This window comes from Penicillium manginii, assembly GCF_028828005.1.
Source record: "Penicillium manginii strain IBT 31320 chromosome Unknown utg000007l:1.0-2284322.0:1.0-2285126.0, whole genome shotgun sequence".
NCBI classification, from domain to species: Eukaryota; Fungi; Ascomycota; class Eurotiomycetes; order Eurotiales; family Aspergillaceae; genus Penicillium; species Penicillium manginii.
The window spans coordinates 1,100,601-1,120,589 of NW_026643108.1; the positions used below are offsets into that span (position 1 = coordinate 1,100,601).

Genomic DNA, 19,989 nt, shown 5'->3' on the forward strand with positions numbered 1-19,989 from the left:
TGGTGGGGTAGGCAAACAAGATTAACTCATGCTCAATGGTTATGTGAGGATTTTAGTGTCATGTCCACCTCTCATCGTCTTCGTCTTTCTGTATGCGAGGCTCGTGGGTCTCTTCAAAGGTTCAAGTTTCTTTTCGGCGTTCATCTACTCACAAATTGCCTGTCATTTGGTTGATTTTAGGATAGCCCCAAATTACAAGTCTAAATCTTTAAGCACAACTGATACCACTTTCCCAAAGACATCCACAATGATGTCAATTTCCTCCTTGGAGACATTGTAAGGAGGTGCAAGTATGACATGATCACCCCTAATGCCATCAATAGTACCTGAGCAGCCGTAGAGAGAAATGGAATATCCTGGTTCCAGACCCTTTTCTTGTATATGAAACGAGAGTCGAGTGCTAGGGTCGAATGGTTCTTTTGAAGTCTTATCTTTGACAAATTCAATCTGTGAAGCGTACTGATTAGCAGGATTGCCCAGCGAAGCCTCAATGGACTGAGAGAACTCACTCCCCAGAATAGTCCCTTGCCTCGGATGTCACCAACATACGGGTGGCCTTCAAATCGCTGGCGGAGTTCGTGCTCAAGGTAAGCACCCATGGATCGAACATTGTCTAGAAGAGACTCCTGTTGAATAGTCTTTTGTGTAGCCAATGCTGCAGCACACGAAATAGGGTGGCCCTGGTATGTTTGTCCATGACGGAACACACCCGTTCCCTTATCCATAGTCTGCACGATGGAGTCACTGATGAGAATTCCAGAAACGGGCGCATACCCGCCCCCGAGACCTTTACCGATAGTTTGAATATCAGGGACGACATCCTCTTGTTCCCAGGCATGCAGGGTTCCACATCGACCCATGCCGCACATAATTTCATCGAGAATGAACAGGGCCCCATGCTTTTCGCAAACGGCCTTCATGGCAGGGAAATATCCTGGTACTGCAGGGACACAACCCAGAGCCTAAGCAGAGATAGATACTGGTTAGCGGGATTTCAAAGTTAAACTCACTACTTCGTGATCAGCTTACAGCTCCAACGACTGGTTCTGCGACAAAGGCACAAACAGTTTCAGACCCCACACGCTTGAATTCGGCATCTAATTCTACGGCAAGACGGGAGACATAATCGGCATCCGATTCACCGTCTTTCTTCCCACGGTATGCGTAGCATGGCGAAACATGGGATGTGTTCTGCGCCAAGATTGGCTCAAATGGTTCTCTTCGCAGGACGTGTCCACCCAGGCCTAGAGCACCGAGGGTCGTACCATGATACGAGGGGAGTCGAGCGATAAATTTTGTACGCTTAGGCTGAGGAGTAGGAAGCTCTAGGAAGTACTGCCGTGCAAGCTTCATGGCGGCTTCGACTGCCTCAGATCCTATCCTCGAAAGTTAGAATTGACATTTCAAGACTTCTAGGAGGTATAGTGAGTAGGGACGGTGACATGCCAGAGCTGACGACAAACAGTTTGGACATCTTTCCCCCAGTTGAATCTGTCAAGAACCGTGCTAATTCCTCTGTTACGGGAGTGCCGAAAAAGGCGGAATGGCAATATGACAACTGATCGATCTGATCTTTGATTGCTTGTTTGACACCTTCATGACCATGGCCCAAGCATGAAACAGCCGCACCACCGGTTGAGTCAAGGAATTTAGTCCCGTCTTCGAGGAAGATATAGCTTCCCTTTCCGCCAATGGCCTGTTTAGGAAGGAAGTGGGTGTCTCTATGCAGAACAGCACTAGACATGCCGGGATGCGCTTCTTTGGATTGATTAGTTTGTGAAATAGCAAGGTTTTAATTGATGATGTTTCATACCGTAGATGGTCATATTGCGGGTCGGAAAGCTGTTGAAACTTGAGGAGTTGTTATAGTGATTAGAATAGTAGAAGGTTTGAATCCACCTGGAAATTACACGCTCTTATGTAACCATGGACTTACGAAGACCCGAGGCAATCCATTGCGGGGCAGGTGGATTCGGGATGCCGAGCCTGGGGAAGCCGACCCGAACATTGGTCAGAGTTCAGGCAATTTTCCACTTTTTCATCATTATCAGCGCATACTGGTTGGAGGACCAGATACGGAGGTCATTGCGGTGGGGATTTTCTCCCTGCGCATGCCTAATTGAGTTGATAGAACGTATCAAGGACACCGTGCGTTTCGGCAATGCTACGATGTCTCAGATCCACCCAATTGACTGTATTGGCTACACCCGTGGACAACTCGTATTTGTGTAATCAACAACCGAATTCTAGTAATTGGTTTAGCAAATGATGGATTTTGATCTTGATAAAATGTGTGAACTTGAAGTCACTCGCACATAGCTAGGTGTAGTACTATTGCCACGCCCTGCAAACAGAAGGCGGTCAAGCCCGCTTTATGCCGCATCTGCCGCCCATTTCTTCCCTTTCACTCACATTTATGTATCTTTCATTTTTATGGAAAGGAAATATTTAAAGGAAGTATGGTTGTTTTCTCGAAAAACGAATAGATGGATGTTGGCCCATCGGAATCAAGTGGTGCAGCGGTGACACACCGGATTGGTCAGGCATGGTACGCGATATCCCAACCTCCGTAAGGAATGCAATAGCAAGTCAAGAATTAACAGCTTGAAATTTAGTGATCGTTGCAGAAAGTGAGATCACGACATTCTGGGGGCTTAGACTCATGAAACAAGCTAACTTTCTCTTGAATTACTAAGGAAGAAGTTGAAATGTGACGGCACTTTTCCCATCGTATGATTTCCCTTCTTGTTCTCTGAACTTCAAGCTCGCTCATTAACTCAAGACGGCAGTGTCAAAGGTGTGAAACCGGAGGTCATATATGCGAGGTCTCCACTACTCTCCGAAGGAAAACTAAAGTACGAGGGTAAGTTTGGTATAATCGAATCTCACATTCTCCAACTAAACTCTTCAACAGATTCACTTCGGATGAACAGCGCCTAGAGCAACTTCAGACAGATCTGGCGAAATGTCAGCAGTTACTTCAATCCGAAAAAGAGCGGAATTCTCTCTTACAAGAGGATATATCCCGCCGGGAGCGGACTAGGGTCCCGGAAGATGTCGAACCAATCGCTCCCAGGCCAGCTGAACCAACCGTAACCCACGATGCCGAACGGCGTTCGGCTGACGATCCGGCCTACGTGATCAAGCACATGGGTCGACTTGTTCACGACGAAAATGGAGTCGGTCGATTTGCAGGCTCCACTACCGGTGTTCATTTTGTTCTCAGTGTGGAGAAAGAATGTCAAAAGACATTAAATCTTCCTTGCGGATTCCCAGAGAGTTGTTATCGGCTCTTTTTGATTCCACCATCTCCGACGATACCCAAAGTCGTCGCAGAAAACTCATCAGAATATCAAAATTGGATATCTGAATGTCTCCATTATCCATTGGCCTATTACCATGAGCAAACTGACCTATTCATGAAGAACTGGCAAGACTTTTGTCCTGTTCTCATTCGGTCTGAAGTTTTGGCAGATATTGATCATATGATAGGACTACTCGCCGATCTCGGCTGTTCTCAGAAACCTAATCCAGCCACAGCACTGACGGTCTTGATGATTCATTCTATCAACGACTTGCAAAACAACCAAATGGAACCGGAGTATCCCTTGAGTCCCGTTCGGCAACGGCATCTATTCCTGGCTAGTGGTCTGATCGACGAAGTAGCCGCAAAAGGGGACATGAGAAGCTTACAAGCCTTGGTGCTCTTCGGCTTTTACAGTCAGTTGAGCGGTGACTGCCTTGCGATGATAAGGATTAATGGATTGATGGTTAGCATTTCCCAGTCACTGGGTCTCCATCGCCATGCTAGACGCTTCAAAATGAAAACCGGCGAAATTGAGCTTCGGAAGCGAGTTTGGTGGTATGTCTACGTTTTCGACAGGTATGTGATCATCCAGAACATCTCGGTAGCTAAGAGTTGAATCTAACTCTGATAGCATGACATCTCTACTCCACGGGCTCCCGGCCTTGATAAACGACGTGGATGTGGATAACGACTTGCCTTCGGACTGCTATCTTCTTGGGTTGGATTCTGCAGATATCTCCCACCCTCTGCCCGGGGAAACTACTGCAGTCTTTGTCTTCATTCAATATGTGCGCATTGGCAAAATATTCTCACGGATTCGTGAAATGCTTTATACGACTACCAGACGTCGGAATGGTGCGGCCAAGATCAAGGAGTTGGATCTCGACTTGCAGATGTGGAGTCAAAGTCTCAAAGCACATGGCATCCAATTTGAAATTGGCACTTTAAATGAAGCTGCTGGGAAAGGAATCGAAAGAACGAAGTTATGGCTTCAATTGCTAGCAAATATCGCGATGGTCTTTATACACCGACCAGGGCTATCCTTTGACGATAGCACGCCGGAGTTTGCAAATTGTCTTCAAGCATGCGTGGCATCTAGTAGCGCTGGCTTGGCCTTTACTCGAAAATACGCATGTTCCACGATGGCTACAGAACTTGAGCATGATGGGCCCCGGAGTAGTCTTCCAGTCGGCTTTGATGCATGTTCATTACCAATGCCAATCATCCACAGTCAATATCGAAGCAGGCCCGTCCTTGGAAACTAGCCTCAATTTCGTTTTGAAGGGAAGATCCATACTTGAGAAAGATAGCAGTCTCAATACCCGGGTGCCTAATTCTCAACAACCTATCTATCACGAGTCCATCTCTGAGGTCATTGGGGTCTTGGACCTGTTACACTCCCTGCTGGTCCAGAAAAGGCAGCTCCAGGCGGACACAGGGTCCTTGTCGAGCCATGCCATTTTGGGCGACCCTCCTGTATTCTTTGACGAACTGAATTGGGGAACGGAAGCCTTGGATGTTTTGAATTACGTTACTGCGACTGACTGGGACTACGACATTCCAGGGCCATTCATGGGATACCCAGAGCTTGAGGCACCGGAAGTGATGATGGAAAATAGTACACATCTAGATATTTAATTATACTGACTCTGAAATATCAGCAAAATGAAGATACTCAACTTTGGATATCCGATCGACTGAACATGCCAAAGTCTATCAAGGCCAAGAAGAAAGAAAATAACTAATTCAAATACGAGTGGAAAAGCAAATGTGTCCCATACAGGTAATAATACATTGTAAACTTACGGGCGGTGAAAATCGCTGTTAAGTATGGCAAAAAATCAAAAGACTCAAGGAATTTCGAAAAAATCCCGGAGGTTCGCTGGCAGAATGTAATTTATTAGAAATTAGTTTGTTCTTACATCACCATACGTGATGTTACAATACCGCATATTGGTCAGTGCCAAACAGTTATTTTCTCCTTTCCCTCAAGTCCATTGTATAAGTAAAAGAATGTTGGCTCTAGTCTGAAGGAAAAAAAGAAGGAAAAGAAAAACAATATTCCAAATCGCGAGATACACATACTAGTAAAGCGAGGGTGAAATAGGAAATTGTAGGGCCGGGGATGCTAGGTTCAGGCGACATTGTAGAATAGCGAAATCAGATCACCAAATCGCTATTTAATTAATCATGACTGGCTGAATTAAGTGATAGTTAGAGTAGAATCTCCACAGACAAATCACTCTCCATGATACCTTCTCCTTACTACGTTTTTGAGCTTCACGGACCCTGCAACAGATGATCGACCAGCCCCACAATATCATCGGGATAGACACTTATTCCGAGCAATCCAACCCACCCCAGCGGAGCAGTCGTTAGTTCCGCATGAGGGGCCCCGGACAAAATGAAAGCAGGAATGGTTTATTTAAAGCTGGATCTTTCCAGTTAGCTTTTCAAGTTTATTCATTTGAATCATTTCCCCGCATTTTTCAAGTTCCTGAGGCCCTCTCGCCATGTCCGTCTCCGCCCTCGACTCGCGTGTGTTCCGTAATCTGTTCGGAACACAGGAAATACGTGACATCTTCACAGATGATGCATACGTGAAATGTTTGATTGAGGTCGAGGCAGCTCTCGCACGCGCTCAATCAAAGACCGGAGTCATTCCGTCGGAAGCGGGAGACTCGATCACAAACACATTTTCCAACCTTCAACTTGAGTACGTTGACCAATGTGATCTGAAAGTGTATACAAGAGTCTAACTTTTCGAAACAAAGCTATGATCGTCTTGCACGAGAAACAGATGTCGTTGGATACCCTGTTCTTCCTCTTGTCTGCCAGCTTGTGGAAGGCACACCCAATGAAACCTCCAAGTATATCCATTGGGGAGCAACAACACAGGACATTATGGATGATGCATCCATGTTGCAGATTAAACGTGGGCTGGTTATCGTGCAAAGAGAATTGGAATCTTTAAGAGGCATCTTGACAAGACTAGCGACAACCCATCGTGATACGTATGTCCCCTTTATCTTCGGGTGTGAATTTCTTATACTAACATCTGTTCAGCCCAATGGCGGGTCGCACACATCTCCAACATGCCTTGCCTTGTACATTCGGTTACAAGTGTGCCGTTTACCTCTCGAGTGTCCTTCGCCATATTGAGAGACTTGAAGAGATGAAGCAAAGATGCTTACTGGTGCAATTCGGAGGAGCAGCTGGAACTTTGGCCTCGCTGGGTTCCGACGACACTGGCCTCCGAGTTCGCGAACAACTCGCTATCGAATTGGGACTGCAAAATCCAGCAATCACATGGCATGTCGCAAGAGACAACGTGGCCGAGATCACCAATTTCCTAGCCCTTGTTGGTGGAACTTTGGGAAAGATTGCGTTGGATCTTATGATTATGTCCTCGAACGAATTTGACGAAGTGTCCGAGCCATTTGTCCCTCACCGCGGTGCTTCATCAACCATGCCGCAGAAGCGGAACCCCATTTCTTCTGAGGTTATTCTCGCTGCATCTAAAATGCTGCGTGCCAATGCTTCGTTAGGGTTGGATGCGATGGTCACCGACTTTGAGCGGGCCTCTGGACCATGGCATCTTGAATGGGTGGCGGTTCCAGATGCGTTTGTTACAGTAGTGGGCGCACTCCATCAGACCAACTTTGCTCTGGATGGATTGGTTGTGAAGGTGGACTCTATGGAGCGTAACCTCCACTCAACGAAGGGGTTGATTGTGGGTGAGGCGGTCATGATGGCTCTTGCGCCTCATATTGGACGTCAAAAGGCGCATGACGAGGTTTATGAAGCGTGTAAAAGTGCAATTGAGAACAATCGATCTCTGCTGGAGGTTTTGACAGAATCCACCGTTATGACAAGTGTTTTCACCTCGGATCAATTGGCGGGATTATGCGATCCTACTCAATATATGGGGGCAAGTCAGTTGATGGTCGATGAGATGGTGAAGCGGTCTAATTTGACACCACGGGGGGGATCTCCATTAGATGAGTAAATAGAAATAGAATTGTGATGAATGTACTATTATTTCAAGTTATCAAGCATCTGTTTACCTGTGGTAAAGTTATGTAAATCTATACTATAACCAACTATACTAGTTTACTAGTATACTGTAGTGTCCCGCCAACTGGTCACTACCGCACGCAAAGGCCACCCTCAACTCTCCCGCACCTCCCGCACTTTCTTCCTCCCACTTCACCACTTCACCTCCACCAACACCATGTCACACGCTCGAGTCGAAGAGCTGTCCGATTCCGATCCTGAGGAGATTGCCCCCTCCGATGATGATTTTGCCGACAATGTTATCATTGAGCCCGTTGCCCCGCGTCAGGCCAACCCTCCCAAGGCCACGCCTGCGCCCGCATCTGCTCCTCTGCAGTCTATGATGGACCAGATGAACCAGATGAACCAGAACCAAGTACCCGAACCTACGCGCGAAATTCCTAAACACTTCCAATGTCTCTACCCCATCTACTTCGACAAGACCCGATCCCGCGCCGATGGCCGCAAGGTTGGCTCTGAGCTGGCCGTCGAGAATCCCCTGGCTCGCGACATTGTCGATGCCGTGCAGATGTTGGGATTGCAGGCTGGCTTGGAACCGGAGAAGCTTCACCCCAAGGATTGGGCTAACCCTGGTCGTGTGCGCGTGCTGCTGAAGAATGAAGACGGCAAATTGATGAACTCTAAAATTAAGAACAGTATGTGGCTCGAAGAGAAGCTACGGAGCTTTGATTTGGATTGGACCCTCACAACTGATCACTTGCCTTTCTAGAACACCACCTCTACATCCTTGTCGCCCAATACCTCCAAGCTCACCCGACCGACGAGAAATCCCCATACCGACTTCGAATTCGCGGCCTCCCCATGCCGGAGAAGCTTCCCGAGGCGCCTCCAGCCCCGCGCGGTTGGAAGATCGGCAAGATTCTTCCCATCCACTCACCCGCCTACAGTGGTGGAGGTGTCAGCGACAACCCGTTCAAGGAAGCCATGGCGGAGATGCAGAACATGCAAGGGATGCCTGGCATGCCCCAGATGCCCCAGATCCCTGGAATGCCTGGGATGGGTATGCCTGACATGCCCGGTATGGGTGGAGAGGGCTCCGGAGCAGGCACTGAAAAGAAGAAGAAGGACAAGAAGAAGGGTAAGGCTTGAAAGAGCTGGCTTTGACCCCCTTTGTCTTCTCTTCTATACTTTCTACTTGCATTGCACGGCGATGGGCGTTCCTTTTGCTTTTGAGACCTAGAACGGGGATATACAGTCGATATCTGTTGTATGGTCGCAGCTCTGTTGTGTTGGCGAGGCTGCTAGTGCCCCCATCTCTTAATGGTGGACTTGAATATATGTACGACCCCAGAAAATGTCATTCTACCAGTGTAGTTGATGCGTGTCAGGGAAATAGACCCATGATTTGAAATATCCAATTTACTTCCTTGTCCGTCAAAGGCGTCTCAGATTCACCTGGGCAGTGGTCATTGAAGTGCAGCCCAAAGATTGGAAACTGAGTGTATACTCCAGGGCTCTTTGTACTACTGCTGCCCTAGGTATCCAGTCGGAAAGATGCAGCTCACCTGGGCAGACATGTTCACATTTTACCATAATGAAGTTGAATAGAATTCAATCCACCTGGATTGATCTATATGCCCGGGAACTCTTTTACCCGAAATGCGACTATCTACTGCTTTCACACTCCCTATATCCAACTAGCATATCACAGCAGACTTCGGTCATCTCCTTTTCATATTCCTGGGGCCCTACCTGGAGTACCACCATTGCGATACTGCCAGAGGCGACTGAAGTCTTTAACGTGCCACACTTGAGAACCATTCGACAGCAGACTCCCTGCCTGCGGATTGGCAATCTCGATGTTTGGCATTGGCAGCAGAGTCATTTCTCGGCTTTCATCTCGCCCGTTTAACAGCCTATCCGATTCGCTCCATTTCATGTCAACCTCCATATCCATGAATGCATTCGACTCGAGGACTCTGTGATCCGGTCCGAGGGTGAACATAGTATCAAGATAGTGTTGATTCATCATGTGGCCCGACCCAGGGCGAATAAATAGCCGACCTATATATCGATTCGGGACATTGGTGAAATCAAGTACTCCAAGGTGAGAGACTGGGTCTTGTGAGTTTGCATAGTGTTCGATGTGCCCGATTGACCGGACGATAGGCTGACAGGTGGAGGATTGGCGGGGGTTGTTGAAGTGGTTTGCAGCATTGCCGAATGTGTATACCTCTAGTTTATGGAGTAGGTCTTGCGGTAATTCGTCCAGCAGCCAATCTATTACCAAACCCCCTTCTATTCCACCCTGACTGTGGAGGATAATGACGACTTTGTCGCAGTTTGGGTTCAGTAACTCTCTTTTCAGTAAGTGATAGGCACTTCGTATGTCGCCCGTGGCGTAGGAAAAGCAACGCTGGATCAAACACTCGATCAAATCGAAAACTAAGCCGGCGCTGAGGATTTGAGATTCATCGTTAGCCGGAATATGAAGTCGTTGGCAATGTTAGATAACATACGTGCAGTTATGAATGCCTGTGATCTTGCGGCCGAAGGTATAGGCTAGTTGATCGATATTGTTCTGGAGCCAGTGTTTACTAGTGTTCAAATTGTTAGACTGAGGTCAGGTCGATGAATTTGCGACCTTTGACTTGCCTGTTCGCAACGCCATTAATAAAGAACCAACACTCTCTTCCATGGCTTTGTTGGGTGGTTCCCGGAACATTGGAAACCAAGATTCTCTCAAATCCGTTCAAGGCGAGCATGCATACCGCATAATTTAGCCCCACAGCGATAGCAATATAGACGAATATCCAGAATGCAGGTATTTGGAAGATGATCATTAATGGAATTGAGACCAGGAAAGCAATTTGGGCGATGGTCAGCAAAATCTGTAACAAGAAGGAGACCAAACTTCCAAATGAAAGGTATAATTCATCCAAAGGAGTGGTGTGTCCAAGCCTAAGAGGCAGTAGAATTCCAGGCAAGGCCCACGAATACCGTAGAACGAGCAAGATATCGCGAAAGAATAGCAGTAATGGAGACGCGGTGTACGGCAGCGGGGTGGAACTGGGGTCCCGCCTGAAAAGGCGAATCAGAGACATCGCGGAGTTGACCCTTGCCAGCAGATGGTTGTGTAACGACGGCCCTGAAAATGGGTTTTCTGCAACTATTCGTAGAGGTGATAATGCGATCGGATTGAATGTTGTCGCTAAAAGTTTCAAATGTGCAGGGAAAGTACATCACCTGCGATTGTCATGTGATAAATTGCTGTTGGGATTCACGCGACCTCTGAATGTGACCAAACGGTCAGATATTCAAGCTTTTGCGAAGAAATACATCAAGTATACGACTTAGAAACCACATATTAATTCCAGAGAGTACGAGCTAGCTTAAATATGAGATCAAAATAGACTCCGTCAGCACTGTTCACCATAAGTCGAAATGACCTCGGCTACTAAGACCAATTAGTAACTAGTACTACTCTGTAAATAGTTTCAAATTCATGATACCTCGTGATTTTAAAACTATCCAAACCCGTATCCAGGCTCGTTGGGTACGGGGAACTAATCCTTCTTTTCCATATATGGCAAACAAGCCTCATAAACATCCTTGAAACCACAATACTGTGCGATCCGATGAAACACATCCTCATGCACCGTCTTCGCAGACTGGAGCGACCCCGCAATAAAGAAATCGGTGTAGCTTGGCTTAGCTCCAAGGATAAATGGCCCGTCAGCCTTGTTCGTCTTCATCAGCTCGCTGATCTCATGTATGCTCTCGCCCAACGACTGCCAGGTTTGTTCCTCCTTCTCCGAATCAAGGAGGACCTCGAGTTGGTGGCCAAGTGTGGCTTCACGCGTGCGCCGGTAGAATTCCTGCGCGCGCGGGGAGAGGATATTTATCTCACGCGGCAAGATGGATACGTAGAAGGCTTTTCCTACTACAGATCGTGATTTAGCTTCGATTTCTTGACCCAGAGCTGATGTAAGTGGAACTGGTCTATCCGGGTAGGTCTTTTCGATAAATTGCGAGATAGGAGTGGAGTCCATGATCATGGTATTAGTTGGTAGGTGCTGGATCGCAGGGACTGTGTATTTCGTTCCTGATTCGACTACTATACCACTAGAGACAAAAGTCAGATGTGTTTCTTTTTTTTTCTCTGGGGTGGAATGATTAGGAAATAGGAGTTCGATGTTGTTTGAGGTCATGAATGATAGATATTATTGACTCACAGCCCTTTCAGGGTCGGCTCGATGTCGGGGAACTCGAGGAAAATCGTCCGATAAGAGATGCGTTTGTAGTTGAGCATTAGGCGGATACGCCAAACAACTGGTGAGAAGCAAACACTCTTGGTAGATGCTAAGTCATAGAGAATAATCTCAGGCTCGTTCGGAGTGGTCATGATGGGCTAGCAGAGCGCTTAGTAGACTAAGCCTCGAGCAGATGCGTTAACCTTTGAATCGCACGTTGTCAAATATTGATAGGTGTTAGTACCTAGTGGGAAAACTTGCTTTCGGTAGGTTGGAAGTGTTCTGGGAGATCTGCTTTAATGTTGATTTGGAGTCGAAATTCGGGAATGAAAGTTAGTTGGCGGTTACGTAAAGTTGAGTTGCTATTTTAAGAATACGAATACCTCGGTAGCTGCTATCTGCTCCTAGCAGATACCAGTCATGAAGAACATATGGCTAGTACTATTCAATCGTGAAGAATTTATTAATCTGTCTTATTTTGTCTTTCCAAACCATCTTGGTCTATCTTCCTTGAAGACGTGCAGCTAAATCATAATTTCTATATTTCTACCCATATTTGACAAAGCCCAGACCAGTGTTTCCAAGAGAATGCCAATACAGATCTAGATGTGAATATTCGGAAATACTGAAAGCCCTCCAGACAAATGCTGAAAGCGTCCTTGGCAGCCTGGTAGAATTGGTAGAGCGAGTAATAAAGGTACACCATAATAATCAATTCTAGTCGGATGACACCCAGTATTATGATAACTGTATCTAGAAGGATAATTATCAGATCATATGGGACTAGTAATATCCGTGATAAATCAGTAATATCTTTGTAAAGCTCTGACGAATCGATCACAAGGTCGGCGATAGACTCTATGATCGGATTGAATAGGGGCTGTGCCATCCTCATCATCGCTGGATTCATGACATAGTCCGCAAGAAAGTCTAGCAAAGCTGTCAGTATTGTGCTAAAGGCCATTAAAAGGGAGCTTGTGAGGAGTCCAAGGCATATTATGCTAAGGGGAGGGTACGCTGCGGATGTGAAGAGCTGCGTATCCGACTTCATGACTGCGGGTGGAATTTGGCGTGGCCAAAGACGAAGATCTCCTTGGTTTTGAACGAGGATGGAGGTATAGTGAGATAATTAGTGGTAAGTGTGCCTTAAATTCGAGGGCCAAGAAGTTCATTGTGTGGCAGAACAAAGGGAAAATACTGGCCGAGAACCAGTGATTATTTTCATTTTAAATTGTGGAATAGACAATATGGCACCGGATCTCTGTTCATTGAAGAACAAAGGCTTTCTCGAATCAATCATTGATGTGAAACATAGCCAACAATGACTTGAAACCAACGCTTCAAAGATATCACGCGTGCCTTATTGTGGCATATCATTTTGGATCAGAAATAGTCGTGAATACAATGAAATGTGAATACCTTTGAGAATCCAAGTATAGATCTCAAAGCAGAGTTTTACATATCAGTATAAAAGCTCGGCTTCTCCCATTTCTGGCAATGCACAAATTCCTAAAATAAAATCGAGAAGAGTACCCAAGGCAAAATCAAGTATTTCACCCGAATATTGTCAAAGAATTCCCACGAGGATTCACTGGACTTCAGTTGATATGGTTGAAAATGAGGGCGACACTGATATTCGCCGCATCAAACGATTCACCATGCCCTCCAGCCTCCGCCGTACAGATAAAGCCAAAGCACACCCGGGGTCAGTCAACATGCTGGACCGGGGCGAACTCAAGATGCTAACGCAGATCCTACACCTAGACAACACAGACCTGAAGAAGATAGTGTCTAGATCTCAAATCGAGAGACTGATCCAGAATCTACCGAAGCGCCTCCGTCGACCTAGGCCTCTATCGCTTAGTTTCAAACAATCTCCTAGCCCACTTTGCGATTTGCATGCGCCTCTCAATGTGGAGTTGATCTCTAATATATTCATATTCGTGCAAATAGAGGTTACGCAGCATTTTATTCTGTTTGAGAGATTCCCTGAGCTCTGTCATCCCGTCGAAGAAGAGATCCTGATCCGTCTGCGGGCGTTGCGAGGCATGTGGATTAAACCTGGCCAGGAACCGAAGATCTTCATCCCCAATGGATGGAGCTACCAGATTAATGGCTGCAGAGCTTGCATGTTGGCGCGTGTTGCGTCAGATATGGAAGCTGTGCGCAATTTGCGAATAGTGATTCTAAGCCGGACGCGGACGCGGCGAAAGCACAGGGCCCGCACGCTCATGGCTTTTGTTGATGAGTGTATCAATCAGTTCACCAGTGAGCAGACCGAGGAGATGTATGCGAAGTCAAGTGAACTGGCATATGGAATGAAGGCTGCTCGTAAATCTTGCACGAGAGCCGAATTCCAAAGACGAGGGTATGGGAACCGTCGTGATTCTAAGACCAAGGATCACGGGGGGGTCTAATGAGAAGGAAGACTTGGACCAGAGTGACCAGGAGATTTTGTTCCCTAGAATGGCTTCTTTGTTGGAGATTTCTGAGGACGGGGTTGGCCCGACGCCATCTGCCAACCGGCATTCTCGCCAAAGCCATGCTTCGTCAACCGAAAATGCGGAAATTGGACTCGATGCAGTTGATAAGCTTATGGAAATGTACAGGAGTATTGGAGAGAAAAAGCCTTTCTCCCGTGACTCACTCGTACCATCAGCGATGGTTGCACCGCTCGATCTTGGAGCAAAGAATGACAAGACTACCAACGAGCTTGCTGAAATGAGCGATAACTACGATCGGTTGAGCTTGATGCCTAACAAGCCGCCGCATCCTGTTCCTGGGCCAGGTAGTACTAGTAACAGATCTAGCAGGGTTGTACCTGTTAAATTCCAATATTCCCCCTCGGATTATTCTAGGACAGACTATCACGTGGATTCTAACAGTGACTGGATGGATGATGAGTGTACGGATTGGGACGGGAATGACGAGGATTCAAGTTCAATCGAGGTTCAGGGGAAGTCGGGGACAGGGACCACTTGGGATTTGATGGTTGACCATCATAATGTGGTTTGATTTGATTTGATCGGAGTTGTTTAGAGGGTGTTACACAGTATTGTTTATTAGAGTGCCTGCGGGGACACATGTGCAATACAATTAAATTGAATTGGATGACTGGAGTCAATCTGTAGAACAATAGACATTATGAACAATGAGTCGCCGGGAGGTCATAGAGAAAACCATGTACAAAAAAGACTGTGGCACATTCTCGTGGTATTAATACAGGTAGGGTCCAAGACCCCATATACATGAAAGCGAAAGCCAAACCCACAGCCTCGAAAGAAAAGATGACCAGCAGCTCCGAGAAACGCCAAATGAGACAATGCAATGGACCAGATGGCCCCTATTTCAAATTCATCACGGCTTTAGTTGTGCAAGACGCTGCCGGGGACGCCATGGCTGGGGCCCTTGAGACTGTCGACAGTCTTGCGACGCAAGCGAGTGCGTGCGGCCGGCCCCTCAGAAGAGACCACCACGGGCTGGGGCTCGATAGCGGGCGTCGTCACTTCATTGGCGGCAGCTTCGGTTGCTTGTGCGGTCTCCATGTCCACCTGCTTCTGTGCGTTGTCCCGGGCCCGCTCGTAGCGAAGCTTCACCTCACCCTTCCATTGGGTGTTCAGTAGCCGGTCCCAGAAGATGAAGAAGGGCTGAGAGAAATTGGATTTGATACCCCAGCTTTGGTGATGAATATCGTGGTAGGCGGCGTTGTTGGAGGTAAAATGCTGTAGGGGATCCCAGGGGAAAGCGTAGCCGCAGTGATCGTCAACGGTCTTGATGGTCGAGCAAGTGAAAAACCACATCGCTTGGCGGTTGGTCATGCCAGTGAGCAGGAAGGCAATTCCCGTACCGGCGGTATCTAGGAGGAAGCCCTCCACGGGGTGGTTGTATAAGGCGCCGAAGGCATAAGGGACGTACAGACGGTGATGACGGGAATGGAAGGTTACTAAAGACCAAGTTAGTGGGAATCTCTCTCTCTCTCACACACTAGGTGAGAATGATGAAGAGGGCGAGGTACTCACCATAGAGCCAGCGGTTGAGATGCATAGCGCGGTGGAGGAAGTATTGCCAGGTATCGACGATGGAGATAGCGATGAGGAACTGCAGAGCCGGGACGAAGTACCAGTAGACAAATGAGGCCAGAGCCAATTCCCAACCAGCAAAGGCGGGGGCAGTGACTTCGGCTCCATTATCCAGGATCATTGACTGCACCATGCCAGGATAAGAACCACCGGCCAAGGCACCAGCCAAGATGGAGTGACCGTTCTGGGAAACCGACTTGGCCAGGCCGGGGGCGTCGAGGCCGAGGATGGTCAAGATGGTCGGGATTGCTCGCTGAGCGATGCGCACGCGTTGAGCCCAGGTCGCCACATTGTAATCGTCCAAGCCGGTCATCTCGGGGGGGATCAAAATACGCGACTGACCAACCCGCGATGGTCTGAATAATTTGTTGTAGGATAACATCGCGGACAACCTCCCAGCGGCTGACTCGGTTCCTCTTCAATAGCTCGGCCGGGGTGTGTAGACGGTATTGTTCGAAGTAGTTATTGACATCGAGATAGTGATAGATACCAGACAGGGCCCAGTAGGCGATGATCGGTAGAAAGAGGGCGACAGCGTTATCGGGAATGGGCGGAAACACCGGTTGTCGCTCTGTGAGGGTGTAACTGGGGAGTGGAGGGAGGTCAAACGCGACCGAAGCGTTGGCAGCCATATTGAAGACAAAATAATGCGAATGGAAGCCTGGAGAAGGCGAAATCGTAGGTTGTTGTTGAGGGGGGGTTTGAGATTGGGGGGGTTTGGAAGGTGGATGGGTTGCGATAGGCAAATAATCCCAGGAGATCCGATCAAGTTAGACCAGAGAGACTAGGCAATATGCGAAAGGATTGAAACGGGACAGAAAAGTCCCCAGTAGACCAAATCTAGGTAAGTAAAAAGAGGCAAAGTAAAGTTGGGATGTTGAAGGAGTGACAATAAGAATACCCCAAGCAAAAAGAAAAAGGAAAAGGGAAAAAAAGAATGAAATGATCCCCCCAAAGCGACAAAAGGAGGCGACAAAGTGGCGCCAGTTCGGATGCGGTGAGAATACACTGGGATTACCGGTAATTTTGCGCTGTTTTCGGTGTTCGTGCGGGAGTGGGAACTTACAAATAATAACTTACGGTATCAGTTTGTATGCGGAGGATCACGGCCGGATTGACATCCGAACTATACGAAAGCGCAAGATATGAATTATGGGAAATTTATGAACTGTGGACTAGAATGAGTGGTGAATGACATTTAGTTACATTGTTTACATGAATATTGAATAATTGACTGATCATCAGGAGATTATGTGCTATGTGCATGTGTACATACTTGGATTTAACTTACATGACGTGACATGATGATCAACCCACCTGGGCACTGGTCAGTTACGAGTGGCTAGATATTACAGTAGGTCTGAGCATCATACTAGTATGTGTGGAAATTGAACATAATACTAATATCATTCAAAGGTAGACTACCGAATCTATCACGGACAATCCCCAATGTCAAATCGCAGGTGCATCATCATTTTCATAGACACGTGTGCTATCACCGTAACACGCTCAATCCGCCTAACACCCTGTCCCCACGTCCCGAGAACAAATCGCGCGGCAGTCCTGCCAAGCTCCGTCCCAAGAATAATCTTGAACTGATCCGAGTCAATCCCATACGTCATTGATGGCCGAACCTGGGGCATCCTTCTAATGAGATGATCATCCACAATCCGGCAAGTTTCCTTGTTGACAACGTCACAGAAGAAGATATACATTAAGCCGTCAATCGGATACGAGGCCTCATAGATAGCCTTGGTCATGTCGGTACTGCGGGGATCACCAGAGTCACGATTTCTGCAAATAGCGTCAATGAAGATGACTCCTGGTCCAACGAAACCACGCCATTCCGACCGGGTTACCTGGTTATCAATCCATACTTTTCGATACTGAGACTGGGAATGAGAAATCCCGGTCTCGATAGGCAGGCCCAGTCCCTGGATAATCTTCGCATGTTCGGGCTGCAAGCACCAAGACGTATACGAAGATGTCCAAGTTGGACTTACTAAGGAATCTAACATGAGTGTAATGCGAGGAATAGTGCACCCTGGGGCACCAAAATCATTCATATATCTGTGGAACCGCTCTCCAAACTCTTGGACCTGGGCCATGGTGTACTTGTTGTTCTTCGAGTCGATAGACATGATGCTGATATAGTTAGATGATAGATGGAATAGTCTAAACTGTATAATGCGACTGGTTAGCAGTATTTGTACCGGTATTTTTTAGTTGTGCAAACAGGTGGTCTTTGAATTTGTTCGGGTAAATAATTGTTTCCAAGATTCCAAGGTTTGCAAAGTTGAATGGACTGCTGTGGCATGAAGATGGAATGTAGAGGCATACTCGTCTGATTTATATGGGTGAGATGGCCCGATTCACCTCGAGGCTCAACATCAAGAACTTCAAGTTGAAGTCAGATAAAGACCTCAAGCTTAAAGCCTTGGAACAATGGAATAGTTAAACAATGGAGAGATCTCAAGAACAAGAACACTTTGGAGCGGATGAAACAAGGAGCCATTTGGACCTTTCATGGTGTTCGAAGAATGGCATTGTTGGATGAGGCTGTGGACTCGGAGCCATGATATATGGATTTTCGAACGATGATTGAATGTTAACAAAATGAATTCAGTAGAGTAGTCTCAAGGCGAATGCCAAATAACATAGTAATCTATAATAGTAATCTAGTTTGGTGGTTGGCTTCCCTTCTTTCGCATGAGCTTTGGCTTGGTCTCCACATGCTCCGGGTCTGCCCGCCGGTGTTAGATGAATACCCTAGGGTACCCTTCAAATTGGCTGTCGGGGTCAATAAAGTGTCTATATTTCCAATTGAGTAGTAGAAGAATCTGATAGATCTAGCAAAGTATTTTATTGTTGTAAACAAAGAATCGGTAGCAAGTTGTGATAACTAGCTATTTGAAGATCAACGTGATAGGAGGAGATGTGGGCCGAGATTGCCAGTGCCACTGCGGGGCGAACTGGGAGAGGTCAGATGGAATGGATTACACCTCGAATGACCGAGATTTCCACGCAATTGGGAATCAAGAATTCTCTCGGTTGTCAAGGAGAGTATTTCTAGAGTATGCTCATCATATTCATGTTAACATGTGAATATGTTTCTGTTGATCATGATGTTCGTAAGTAAATTGAATGATAGCCTGGCAGGTCCCGTGATTCGGTGCAAACAGGACAAACTCCCCCACCGCGCGCCACTTTGTATGAAGTTTTTTTTTACCCCCTCCTTTTTTCCCTTTTGTTTTCTTCCTCATCTTGCTTTTGTCAAATATACCCCTTCAACCGCCACCATGATTATCTTCACTGTATGTGAATCCTCGGAGATTTCCCCATGATCTTCTCCTCCCACGCCTATTCCTACCGCAATTTGAGAACCAAACGCTGACTTTCCTTCACAGGACGTTCTTTCCGGAGATGAGCTCTGCTCCTCCACCTTCGAGATTGCCCCCGCCAAGGACTGCCCTATCCTTCTCGAGACCGACTGCCGCAAGTACCTCAAGCGCAAGAACGAGGACTTCGCTCTCGAGGGTGCCAACCCCTCCGCCGAGGATGCCGAGGAGGAGGGTGGTGAGGGCGAGTCCACCATGGTCCACGACATTGAGGACCAGTTCCGCCTTGTCTGGCTCAAGGAGGACGAGGGTCTCAAGCCCTCCAAGAAGGACTTCACCTCTCACCTGAAGTCCTACGTCAAGAAGCTCCTCAAGAAGCTCGAGGAGAACAACGCCCCCGCCGAGGAGATCGCTCTCTTCAAGGCCAACGCCGCTGGCGCTCTTAAGAAGATCTCTGGCAACTACGACAACTACGATGTCATGATGGGCGAGTCCATGGACGGTGATGCCATGTATGTCTCTAATCTTGCCCCTCCCCCCCTACCATTGTTTCTCTTGCTGATAATTTCCTCCCAGGCACGTCCTGATTGACTTCCGTGATGACGGTGTCACCCCCCCTATGCTACCCTCTGGAAGCACGGTCTCAAGGAGACCAAGGTCTAAGCCAAGCAATTAGCCTTGTCTAGTCCTGTCTTACTTTAGCGGGCGGATTTGCAAAATACAAAAGCACTTGACATGAAGAATGAAGAGTACATGAAGAAACGCGAGCTCTTTCTCCATCATATATGCCTAGATCGGATGCGGACGCGGGGATGAGCTGCTTATCATCCCCTCTCCTCGCGCCGGGCCTTTTGTCTGTTCTGGCTTTCACCGTCCCATCTTCGTATCCTAATTGACCGATCCCTCTGATCGTCGAGTTACGCCTCATGAATCGATAAACTGTTACGTCTCCCTCTTAATGAGTTGCTGTTCATATCATTGTAGCTATTGTCGTA

General features: G+C 47.3%; 11 protein-coding genes across 11 annotated transcripts; 6 read left to right on the forward strand and 5 right to left on the reverse strand.

Moving 5' to 3' along the window:
• Window positions 1-192: 192 nt before the first annotated feature.
• On the reverse strand, window positions 193-1,826 carry N7533_010337 (aminotransferase, class III; the record flags this gene model as incomplete). The annotated part of the gene is made up of 5 exons (XM_057106987.1): window positions 193-447; window positions 510-962; window positions 1,030-1,376; window positions 1,447-1,758; window positions 1,814-1,826. The coding sequence occupies 5 exons, from the start codon at window positions 1,824-1,826 to the stop codon at window positions 193-195; spliced, it is 1,380 nt and encodes a 459-aa protein (XP_056956204.1).
• Window positions 1,827-3,149: 1,323 nt separating this feature from the next.
• N7533_010338 (fungal specific transcription factor domain-containing protein) lies at window positions 3,150-4,572 on the forward strand (the record flags this gene model as incomplete). Its single annotated transcript, XM_057106988.1, has 2 exons — window positions 3,150-3,883; window positions 3,939-4,572. 2 exons carry the CDS (start codon window positions 3,150-3,152, stop codon window positions 4,570-4,572), a joined length of 1,368 nt encoding a protein of 455 aa, XP_056956205.1.
• A 1,248-nt stretch (window positions 4,573-5,820) lies between these two features.
• On the forward strand, window positions 5,821-7,316 carry N7533_010339 (class-II fumarase/aspartase family protein; the record flags this gene model as incomplete). The annotated part of the gene is made up of 3 exons (XM_057106989.1): window positions 5,821-6,023; window positions 6,082-6,321; window positions 6,374-7,316. The coding sequence occupies 3 exons, from the start codon at window positions 5,821-5,823 to the stop codon at window positions 7,314-7,316; spliced, it is 1,386 nt and encodes a 461-aa protein (XP_056956206.1).
• Window positions 7,317-7,541: 225 nt separating this feature from the next.
• On the forward strand, window positions 7,542-8,473 carry N7533_010340 (RNA-binding signal recognition particle subunit SEC65; the record flags this gene model as incomplete). Its single annotated transcript, XM_057106990.1, has 2 exons — window positions 7,542-8,019; window positions 8,094-8,473. The coding sequence occupies 2 exons, from the start codon at window positions 7,542-7,544 to the stop codon at window positions 8,471-8,473; spliced, it is 858 nt and encodes a 285-aa protein (XP_056956207.1).
• A 583-nt stretch (window positions 8,474-9,056) lies between these two features.
• On the reverse strand, window positions 9,057-10,428 carry N7533_010341 (uncharacterized protein; the record flags this gene model as incomplete). The annotated part of the gene is made up of 3 exons (XM_057106991.1): window positions 9,057-9,780; window positions 9,844-9,921; window positions 9,980-10,428. 3 exons carry the CDS (start codon window positions 10,426-10,428, stop codon window positions 9,057-9,059), a joined length of 1,251 nt encoding a protein of 416 aa, XP_056956208.1.
• Window positions 10,429-10,890: 462 nt separating this feature from the next.
• Window positions 10,891-11,729, reverse strand: N7533_010342 (uncharacterized protein; the record flags this gene model as incomplete). Its single annotated transcript, XM_057106992.1, has 2 exons — window positions 10,891-11,449; window positions 11,560-11,729. 2 exons carry the CDS (start codon window positions 11,727-11,729, stop codon window positions 10,891-10,893), a joined length of 729 nt encoding a protein of 242 aa, XP_056956209.1.
• A 1,455-nt stretch (window positions 11,730-13,184) lies between these two features.
• On the forward strand, window positions 13,185-13,994 carry N7533_010343 (uncharacterized protein; the record flags this gene model as incomplete). Its single annotated transcript, XM_057106993.1, has 1 exon — window positions 13,185-13,994. One exon carries the CDS (start codon window positions 13,185-13,187, stop codon window positions 13,992-13,994), a length of 810 nt encoding a protein of 269 aa, XP_056956210.1.
• Window positions 13,995-14,043: 49 nt separating this feature from the next.
• Window positions 14,044-14,592, forward strand: N7533_010344 (uncharacterized protein; the record flags this gene model as incomplete). The annotated part of the gene is made up of 1 exon (XM_057106994.1): window positions 14,044-14,592. One exon carries the CDS (start codon window positions 14,044-14,046, stop codon window positions 14,590-14,592), a length of 549 nt encoding a protein of 182 aa, XP_056956211.1.
• A 350-nt stretch (window positions 14,593-14,942) lies between these two features.
• sur2 (sphingosine hydroxylase) lies at window positions 14,943-16,288 on the reverse strand (the record flags this gene model as incomplete). Its single annotated transcript, XM_057106995.1, has 3 exons — window positions 14,943-15,520; window positions 15,597-15,993; window positions 16,046-16,288. 3 exons carry the CDS (start codon window positions 16,286-16,288, stop codon window positions 14,943-14,945), a joined length of 1,218 nt encoding a protein of 405 aa, XP_056956212.1.
• Window positions 16,289-17,089: 801 nt separating this feature from the next.
• On the reverse strand, window positions 17,090-17,797 carry N7533_010346 (uncharacterized protein; the record flags this gene model as incomplete). Its single annotated transcript, XM_057106996.1, has 2 exons — window positions 17,090-17,614; window positions 17,660-17,797. The coding sequence occupies 2 exons, from the start codon at window positions 17,795-17,797 to the stop codon at window positions 17,090-17,092; spliced, it is 663 nt and encodes a 220-aa protein (XP_056956213.1).
• A 1,158-nt stretch (window positions 17,798-18,955) lies between these two features.
• N7533_010347 (translationally-controlled tumor protein) lies at window positions 18,956-19,670 on the forward strand (the record flags this gene model as incomplete). The annotated part of the gene is made up of 3 exons (XM_057106997.1): window positions 18,956-18,970; window positions 19,064-19,506; window positions 19,571-19,670. The coding sequence occupies 3 exons, from the start codon at window positions 18,956-18,958 to the stop codon at window positions 19,668-19,670; spliced, it is 558 nt and encodes a 185-aa protein (XP_056956214.1).
• Between the last annotated feature and the right edge of the window lie 319 nt (window positions 19,671-19,989).